The sequence below is a fragment of the Solanum dulcamara genome, chromosome 9 (genome assembly GCF_947179165.1).
Source record: "Solanum dulcamara chromosome 9, daSolDulc1.2, whole genome shotgun sequence".
Lineage (NCBI taxonomy): Eukaryota > Viridiplantae > Streptophyta > Magnoliopsida > Solanales > Solanaceae > Solanum > Solanum dulcamara.
The window spans coordinates 4,681,767-4,692,472 of NC_077245.1; the positions used below are offsets into that span (position 1 = coordinate 4,681,767).

At 30.0% G+C, this 10,706-nt stretch overlaps 1 protein-coding gene across 1 annotated transcript; it reads right to left on the reverse strand.

Annotated features, from left to right (window-relative positions):
• Window positions 1–8,580: 8,580 nt before the first annotated feature.
• Window positions 8,581–9,662, reverse strand: LOC129904279 (F-box protein GID2). Its single transcript, XM_055979818.1, has one exon. The coding sequence runs from the start codon at window positions 9,585–9,587 to the stop codon at window positions 8,775–8,777; it is 813 nt and encodes a 270-aa protein (XP_055835793.1). The 5' UTR covers window positions 9,588–9,662; the 3' UTR covers window positions 8,581–8,774.
• Window positions 9,663–10,706: the final 1,044 nt, after the last annotated feature.

A 10,706-nucleotide genomic window follows, 5' to 3' on the forward strand; every position in this document is an offset into this window, starting at 1 on the left:
ATATGACTCGAATACTCAATATACTGATTAATGATTATGCTTAACCACTCAAGCGAGCTTCACTTGTTCAATAGGTAATTAATTGCCAGTATTATAGGTTATTGATTTTGATTGTTTTAAATATCTTCATTTAAACAACAAGATCGACTTTGAGTTAATATACTATGTAGTATTAATTTAAGTCCATATGAAGATTTGACCTGCATTAAAAGCATAAGCAACAAATAGTCAGAAAAACTGTTTAAATATTGACTCTCTCAGTTTGATCGTTGGCATCTTGAAAACAAACTAAAAGAAGTAGAATAAAAAAAAAATCAAAAACCAAAAGATGTAATAAGAACTAAAAATGCTTTATTCAAGAAAACCCATATTTTATTTTTTACCTCAACATATATAATAAAGGGAAAATTATGCGAATAGGCAACATATACTAGTTAATTAGCTAACATAGCTATAGTTTGAATTATTTATGGCTCGCGACAAATATCTAGTTGTAATTACAATTTGAGTTTTGTATAATTCGCGCGATTATACCAATGTTGTGCGTGATTATACAAACACTGTGCGCGAATACAGTTTGAGTTTTGTATAATTCACGCGATTTATACAAACACTATGCTCAAATCAAATTGTATAGTGAAATATACAAACACAACAAATTGTATAGCGAATTATACAAACACTGTGTATGAATTGTATAGTGAAATATATAAACACTGCATAAAAACTGTGAATTGTATAGCGAATTACACAAACGTATACAAATACTGTGCGAATTATATAAGAATTGTAATTAACAAACTATAACTATGGAGCATAATTAAGATATTTTTACATAGCTATATGCAAAAATTCCTCTATAATAAAATAGAGTAAAGATTAATTCAAAACATAAATGAAAGAACATAAATAATTTTAAGGTACTGATAATTAAATGAAAAAAAAACTCATAAATGAAGAACAAATTAAAATGATTCAGATAAATTTCACAAATAATCACTTTTCATCCCTTATAATTGCAAAAACAATGACCATACTAAAATTTTAAATTTTAAAAGTAAACCACCAATAGATATTATCATGAAATTTCATCTGTAGAATTTGATAACGAATATTTTTTTATTAAAGACATGAGTCGATAAATAGCAAGTGCATACTATTTCTGCTAATGATTTATGCCAAGGCTAGGTCCATAATTCTTGATTCCTCCAAGAGTTAAAGCATCCATTGATTTGTGTCCCTTTCCCTTTGAACTTGGTCCTGCTGTTTTTATTGTCTCACCATATAATCCTTCCAGTAATTTGATGTCAACATTTTTCATGACTTGATTCTTAGAAAAATTAAGAGGACGAGCTTCACTAATATTAAATAAAAATAACGAGCTCAAAAAGAAAAGAATTGCAAAAAATTTGAGATCTCCGGCCATTTCTGATGATCAATATATAACAAAAGTTATTAGATATGAGAAATGTGAATGACTATAAACTATGATATAGATTTGCTTGAATGTTGAATGAAAATGTAGTGCAGTCTTGCCAGATATTTATAGTAGATGATGTTCAAAAACAATTAGTGTATCTCAAAAGAAAACTGTCATCTTTGACATGAATATGCCCAGATTCATTCTCGAGACATCTTTTGAATTTTGGGATTAGAATAAATTTATTTTTGATTGTAATTTTTCTTAATTTTTTTTAATTTTCAATCCTTGTGACTTAATTTTTTCACAGAACATTAAAGTTAGCCATGTTTAATTTCTTTCATTATCAATGCTATTAATCTTTAATTCCTAAAATAGAGATTTAACGTAATATTAGAGAGAGTCATATTTAATTAAGGATAGAAAAACATAAAAGAAGAAATTGAGATACTCTCTCCGTTTTTATTTACATGCCGTCTTTACTAAAAATAAATATTCCTTAATACTTGTCATTTTACAAAATCAATGCATAAATAACACTATTCTTTCTATTTTACTCCTGAGAGTTACTAGCCTTGAAAGTATGCATTTGACCAATATAGAACAAACTAAGTTCTCTCCCTCTGTTCATTTTTACTTGTTCACTATTTTAAAAGTACTTTCACTTTTACTTGTAACTTTTAACTTATCAAGAAAATATAAATTTTTTTTCATATTTTGTCCTTAACATTAATTATTTGTTCCCTCCATTGATCTTCATTTGTCCACTATAAAAATAGACGTCCAACTTGTCTAGTTTGAAAAATTTATGAATTATTTACCCATTTGTGTCCATTTTACCCTTGCTATTAGATACTACTATTCAATATCTAATATATTTTTCCAAGCATGAAATTTAATATATTCAAAGGGTAATTTAGTAATATTACCCCTGTTATTTATTGTTTCTTAAGACATGTGCCAAAAATCAATAGTGAACAACTATTATTGAACAGAGGGAGTATTCTTCAAATTATTTTTCAAGACATCAATTAATATAGATAATGTCATTTGTTTTCTTAATAGATGTACCAAAGTAAAAATGAATGAGAGGAGTAATTAATTCATATTCATTGTAGGCTTGTAGCTACTTCATATTAATTAATTAATTAATTACTCCCACCGTTATAGTCTATAAAATCTGACCTTCAAAAAGGAATCTCAACAAACAAACTAACAATAAAAGATAGTGAACAAAATAAAAAATTGTCTTCAAAGTTGAAGCTTCAACAAATTTTATCAAGGAAAAGTTAATAAAATTTTCTTTTTACATAAACTATATAAAAAAAATTAAGTAGAAAATTAAATTTTTAAATTTCGGATCAATATATTCATATTAATTTTGGCTTCAATTTTAAGCTCAAAAATTTGAAATAGTCGTCCAATGCATTTCAATTATAATGTTCTCTATTTGTAATTTAGTCTTCATGGAGTATAAGACAATATGAAAATTTGTTTTTTTATTTCATTTTGTAAAATTTGATATGAATTAATGTTGATTTAGATTTCAACAAGGATATTTATTATTTATTGAAAATTTGACTTCAAACGAATATATACTAAATAAAGAAACAATGATAAACTTATCTAATTTCTTAAGGAGTGTGAAACTTAAAGCAGTGACAATTCAATAGAAATGGACGGAACAATAAGCTTATCTAATTTCTTAAAGAGTGACAACTAAATAGAAATGGAGGGAGTAATATATTATTTTGCTTCTTGATTGGCCTTTAATCCTCTTTATTTACCATCAATCTGAAAGTTGATGTTGGCCATTTTAATGAGAGGTTTTCCATATAAATATACATTCAAGCTCCTTTCCTGAATGATTAGAAAGAAACGGTAAACACATAAAAATTTCTTCTTCTTATGAGATGACATAGAAAAAAGTTCTTCCTCCTATAGGATTGGGCTGAATTTTTCATTTTGATCGAATCTTTGTTAGTTTCTAACTTTTAGTTTTATATTAGAAGAACTTGTTGAGTCATGGGGAATACATGTATACTAGGTGAAATATCCGTAAGGATAGTGTCTTTGACACGACTCAATCTTTGAAGAATTCTCTATAATATTTATGATCAAGTAGTTTCTGTAAAATTTCCAACAAGATAGATACTAGCTAGCCTTCTAGGAAGAAAGTGCCATGTAATTAAGTTTGGAAATCTTTTGAATGGTATGGTGTTTGAAGTAATTTCTGGGAAGCAAACTATTGGCATTTTTGCGCTTTCCAGTCTCAATTCGGTTCTTATTAGTCATATGGAGTTGTTAATTTCTAGTCCAAAATGGTTAAGAACTTACTCGAGTATTTACACAATCAAATTAAAGTATGATATATATCTTAATTACCATGGTTAAGTGATATACATTTTAACTTTGATTAACAAAATTGTTTCTATTAGTTATATATGAGACATAGTTAACTAACGTTATAGTTGCGTTTAGAAATTAATGTTAAAGGTCATTAGTTTTCTTTAACCTTTTTTTTAAAAAATAGTATCACTTTTTCTGGTCCAATTTGCGGGCGTACTATTAGCTTACATAAAACATTAACATGCAGGCTGCAGGCATTATGCAATATGATTTCGTGGTACCCCTGAAAAGCCAAAGTGGACAAGTGGCAATGTCCATTAATTTTTTTATCTATTACTTCTCTTATAAAAATATTCAACTTTATTTTATTACATAAGGAGTAGAATATTTTATACTGTTAACTCTTATTGACCTGCCCACTGAATCTTCCGAATAAATTAGTACTCCCACGTTCCATTTTAATTGTCATGATAAAATTTTGCACAATTCTTAAAAAAATATTAATTAAGAGCATTATTTGACTAATATATCTCTTATTAATTCTTTGTTTTTTATCTATGTATGTGTCGCTTAGTCCTAGAATAATTAATGCTAAAGGTAAAATTGGAAAGATATAATTAATTCTCTCTTAATTGTTTAAATTGACAATTATTTTGGGATAACTATTTTTAATATACATGACAACTAAAATGGAAAAAAGAGAGTAATAAGTTTTCTTAGTGAAATCTCATTTTTATTTCCCTTTTTTAATAGTTTATGTGTCAAAATTAAGAAGGATATTTCTTTGGTATGGTCTCAGTTTGGCAGGGCAGCCATTCGATGCATGCAGAATAATCTTACTAAATGTAGAATTCAAAGTGAGTCAAGAAAGTGAAGTAAAATTATTCAATCTTAATCACGTGATTATGAAGTATATCACTATTTTATCTAAAAACTTAAAATGTTAGGAAAAAATATATATTTAGTTGCTTAATTATAATACCTGTCAACATCCACTTTCACAATAAAATAGAGTTTCGAATTTTCAATAGAATTGATAAATCTTGTGAATTATTTAGTTGTATCTGTAGATGATATAGTGGGTCGCAGCGGCGGAGCTATTTTTATCGAAGGGGAATCAATTGATACCATTTCACGGGTGGAAAATTATAGTATGCAGATAAGTAAGAAAAAATAACTAAAGAATAACACACACATATATATATATATACCATATTGAATCCCTTGAAAGGTATGCCAACTAACTTGGAAATAAACATTATATAATTCCATAATTTAACTAAGTTATCCTTTACTAAAAACTTGTACAAGACCAATCTTGTTTCACCTGGCGTTATCTAAGGCCATTTATTCATGAAAATCCAAAATCAATTAAACCAAAGAATTTTACAAGCGCATTACAACTTACTCAAAACGAAAAATAAATGAAAGAAATAAAAAAATGTTACAAGTAATTAATGGTTCATGCCAGGGCTAGGTCCAGAATTTTTGACTCCTCCAAGAGTTGTAGCATCTACATATTTGTGTCCCTCTCCCCTCGGACTTGGCCCTCCTGTCTTAACTGCTTCAAAATATAATCCATCGACATTAACAACGTTGAGAGGACGAGCTTCGCTGCTAGGGAAAAGTGAAGAGCTTAATAAGAGATTGACCGCGATCACCACTGCAAAAAAATTGAGACCTCTTGCCATTTTTTGATGGAAGTTTGTGTACTCCTTATAATGTTTGTGTAGTTGTGTGTGAAAATGTGGTAAATCCTTGCTCTATATTTATAGGTAGTACGTTCATGTAAATAAAAGGCATTTGATCAAGAAATTATTAAATTCTTTGATGAAGTAACTTCTGGGAGATTTAACAATTGGACTCTCGTACTCTTTTGGTCCAACTTTGGTTCTCATTAGTCATGAACGTTGAAGTCGCATTTAGGGGAAAAAAATCAAATCGTTAGACATTTTTCTTCTTTTTTAATTTCTATCTTTTTGCCTGCGTAATAGCCTACGTCAAACACTAACATGCATGCAAATGCAATATGGTCTTTCGTTTTAATTTGGAGCAATTTATATTGTATACTCTTATTGACCTGCCCACTAGATCCTCCTTAAGAAATTAGCTACATATATTACTATATATTAATGGCATCTTATTGTATCTTTTATTTTCCGCAAGTGTGGCAAATTTAGCCATAAAAACACATGGCTTGTCCAAAACTAGTCTAAACTTGGGAGGGTTAATGATCTGCATATTTTTGATTCGTTTAATTCAGCTTATCTAAATTGTGTTGATTTGAGCTAAATATATCGCCCGTATTAGCACATGAGAAAATTTACCAATTTTTATTTTATTTTATTTTATACGTTAGATATAACTATAATAAAAGAAAATATGTTTTATTTAATTTTGTAATTAAACATATTATATATGAAAAAAAAAAGTTTTATTTCCCAAGAGTTGATGGGTTGGGCTATAACCGTTATTAGTCATTTTGACCAATCTCATCTCAAAAAAAAATTATACATTTTTTTAAAATTTATTAACTCAATTTATTTTAACTCATCTAAAAATAAAAAAATATTTTGATTTAAGTTGTTGTTTTGTATAGCAAATCTAAAAAAAGAAGTCAAAACGAACAATTTGGTGACTGTCTGCAGTTGTCTTTGATTCAAAATTAGGATTCAATTAGTCAAAAAGTGAAGTGGCAATTGTTCAATTTACACACGTGATCAGAACAGAAACCAAGTTTGATTTTCCAACCTCTGACAGTGAACTCTAGGAATTGTTAAATGCTTAAATTTTATTCCTTGTTTTCCGACATGTTTTGAGCACAGGGACAAGCTATAAAACATTAACCACTAGCTGGCAGAGCGGAGAGATTACTTCCTCTTAACTTATATTTATTACATTTTGCTTCTTGAGGTGTGACAAATAAAATTGAACGACGGAAGTATTGATTATCAATTCGATATAACTCAATAATTTTGATGATCAAACAATTATATTTATACTAAAAATAGTTAAACTTTTTCTTTGAAGATCCAAAGCATATAACTTAAAATTTTAAATTTGTTTATACAATTTATAAACAGTATGTTTCGTCCATTGCAATTTTCATTTCCTCGTCTCTATCTCATAGTACAGAGTAGAAGATAAGATATTAATTGTTTCATGATTTCCAACAGAACGCAGCTAACCCTTTTAAGATAATCAGCGAACAAAAGTGTACTTCTAATCATTGGGACAATCAATAATAAAACAGTGAGACCCAATTTGAAATAAGAACCAAAATAGACAGCAAGAGGAAAGGAAAGAGAGAGGGACGAGCAAGTGACATATTGAGAAAAAAAATAAGTAAGCCTTCTGATCGAGCGGCCATTTAGGGGTCTTGTTAATAACTCATCATTCTTTCCTAAACTGTCAGAGCCAGATTGAAGCGAGTATAGAGATAAAGAAATCCTTGCTCATATATGTGGATTCTGATTAAAACAAAAAAATAACTCCAAGATGGTTTTTCTACAATCCAAAATGTTATTGATGGTTAAATGCGGCACAAAAATCAAGAAGGTTGCTAGAACCAATCAAAGACAACAGAAGATGCCTATGAAATCAAATGCTAATTGGGCCTTGCTGACTTTGTAGGCCCAGAGAAACAGGCGTATTTTGTAGTTGGTCTAAGAAAATCTTGTTAAGTTTGAAGTTGTATTTGAACAGAAACTTCATTTGTATACTTAAAAGATAAAATATGTGAGTGAAAATCAATTATATCTTCTGAAATACTTGAGTATGTGTTTAGAATATTCGGCTGACATTAAAATATACAGTATATAAGTATTTTAAAGATAAAATACTGTACTGAACCTCTGTACTTACGAGTACATATTATTATTAACCAACATTTCAATGAGTTCAAATATGTAAATACTGATAATAATTATTACCAGACATATATTTGGAGATTTTAATGAGAGATATAAGCTATTGCCTTGTTCTAGTCTACAGTACGTAATTCCACTAGGAAACATACCTTAATTTTATGAAGTGATCCAAATCAAAAGGCCCAAAATCAGACGTCCAGGCTGGACCTAACCGATCTGTGAGCATTTTTCTTTGGTGATGAGCACAAATAATATTATTTGGGATTACTGTTTAACTTTTATCTCCATTTAGGAAATTTGTGGAAAATTTACCTAAGACATAACTTTACTATATTAATCTCAAATTCTAGCTATCTTTTTACAATGTTCATAAATTTTATCGAATTGACAAATCTTATTTTATATCGGACAGAGTATCATTTTGCACAAATTATTCACAAGTTTTAGCAAAATTTGAATGTGATTCAATCATTCACAAATTCTAACGGATCAACAAAACCTACCAATATTTGCACTAACTTTATAATAAAAGGGATAAACTTTAATTATCGACTGATAACCATTTAACAGAAGTCACAAGTTCAATTTGGAAATGGAATTGCCTCAATGTAACACTTTTTCACGCGAATCTAAATTTAATCAAATTTAAACGTGAAAAAAAAACCAAAAAAATAAAGGATAACAAGGTGAAATGTTCTTGATACTAGCAAAGTGCCAAATGATGCCTATATTCCAATCTCAGCCTAATCCAATATATGAATTTTAACAGATGGCCATTAATACATTCCAAGGGCGAACACACCATTTTTTCGTCATTTTCCAATCATTTCCCTAAAGTCATTAATACTGCCAAAGAGCGTGGCCACCTCTTTGTTCTTATCTGTTTGTTTCCTGCCCATATTTCACATTAATCCTACTTTTTCTTCTTCCGATTAACGCTAATTAAAATATAAATTAGCATCACAACTTGAATTAATCAGTCCTCAATTTACATGGAAAATCAAAAGGGTACATATGATACATAAGAGATATAGATCTAAGCATAAATGATTCAATACAGTAAAACGCAAACCATAAGCTGAAAAATTAGGATAATATAATGTTAAAATTACGAAATTGAATATATAATATATCAATTAACTTGATTTATTAGCTTTGAAATTCATCTTCTCATAATACCGAATTGATAGCAGCGATAGCGAGAGATTGACTTCGTCTTTTCCCCATCGAGTGTTCGTAGCGGCGTATTTTAACGGCCGAGAAGGGGCCGGAGGTAGGCAAGGCCAAGCGGAAGCTGGAGGAGTCGAAGATGATGGCAACGGCGACGGCGACGGCGACGGCTTCGAGAGTGGCCAGAGGTAAAGTGAGTAGAGACGCCGGAAGCCGCCGAGAGCAAGGACGACGGCTCGGAGCTGTTGCTGTTGGTTACGGTTGTGCTTTGTGCAGATCAGCTCCCATAGCCGCTCATCTAACGCCGTCTGATTCCACTGTTTGCTAACGCACGCCGCCGTAGCTAACGTGCGCCCGTCAACGTGTTTCAGTACTTCGTACAATAGATTCTCATCTAACAACACCGCTTCCGCTTCTTCTCCTTCCTCCGACGGCGACTCTATAACCTGCTTCATCTTCATCCTCTTCTTCAAGTCGCCGGAGACGGTGATTGTACAGTCAGCTTCTTCAGCGTCGAATTGCCTTTTCATCGGTAACTTTATCTGTTCCTCCGACTCTAAAAGCTCCTTCTTCATCTTCTTCAACTCATCGCCGCCGGTGAAATTATCGCAATCGGTTCCTCCGGCGTCGAATTGCCGCTTCATCGGTAGATCTGAATTGTGAAAATCAAAGGATATAGAAAGTCTTTTTATTCCCTGGATTAAGGGGGTGGGGGATGGTAGGGTAGGTGGGGGTGTCGGGTGGGGGGGTGTTAATGGTGGGATTAAAGGGGAGCACATGCTATGGGTGCTGTAGAAATGATTATCGAAGACGACAAAAGAAAAGTAATGAATTGGGTTTTTGGGTGGGCCGTAGAAAATGACAATTTTGTCCATGTGATTGGGTACTGTGTCCCAAGTTTGTCCTTGTCTTTTCATAAAACAAAAGCCCTTTGTCTGATTCAATAACAATGCTTAATGGGCAGAGTTTTTAGTCCATTTCCTTCGGCTTTTACCACTTCCTATAGAGTAGTTGGTTGGCAATAAGTTGTAGTCTCCATTATTATATTCTGAAAGATTGATTTTTCACAATTTCTTATATCCTTTATAATTAAAAAGTTTATCTCAAATTAAAAAGACATAATATATAAATTATAAATATGTCTTTTAATTATATTTATGCATTTTAATTTTTAATATTTATAAATAAATATTTAAATTTATATAAAATTGAACATATAAATACACATATTTTATGTGCCAAATAAAATCCGTTCGAATATATCTTACTTAAGTGGATCCTTCGTTATCGCTAGATCAAGTGATTGCTTTATTACTAGGTTCTCAATAGATTTTTTATATATACTAAATAATATTTTCAATAAAAATATAAATTCTGCACAAAAAATACTGTATTTCTAAAAGCTCGCTATCGATATTCTAGATTCTCCCTTGTTTATACATTTCCTCTTATTCATGATATTAAGTGTTGTTTTAGCTTTTGACACCTCCCTTCATGAAAAATCCTAATTACAAAAAAAAAAAAAAGATATTTTGATTAACTTACCCTTAACCGAATGGTATCCACCTAATATAGTTTCCTGATTACAATAATAACTCACTTATTTGAAAAGGGGTAAAATTAATTTAAAAATAATTAATACATCTTTGAATTTATATATATAAAAAAAATATCAAAATAAAAGGTCAATAATCCCTTAAATTTATTAATAGTTTTTATTTAGACACTCGAATTATGAATTATTTTAATTGAGTGTTTGAACCTATGATAAACTATTTCTATTAGATATTTTTCATCTATGCCTAATTACAAGTGTCCATTATCCAATTAAGTTAAACCATATAAAGTATATCTTCTTTTTAATCATACACATTGGAAACAATTGGAACATACCTGAA

Excerpts from the sequence above, each read along its gene's own strand:
- LOC129904279 (XM_055979818.1), bottom strand. The coding sequence starts at position 9,587 with ATGTGCTCCCCTTTAATCCCACCATTAACACCCCCCCACCCGACACCC.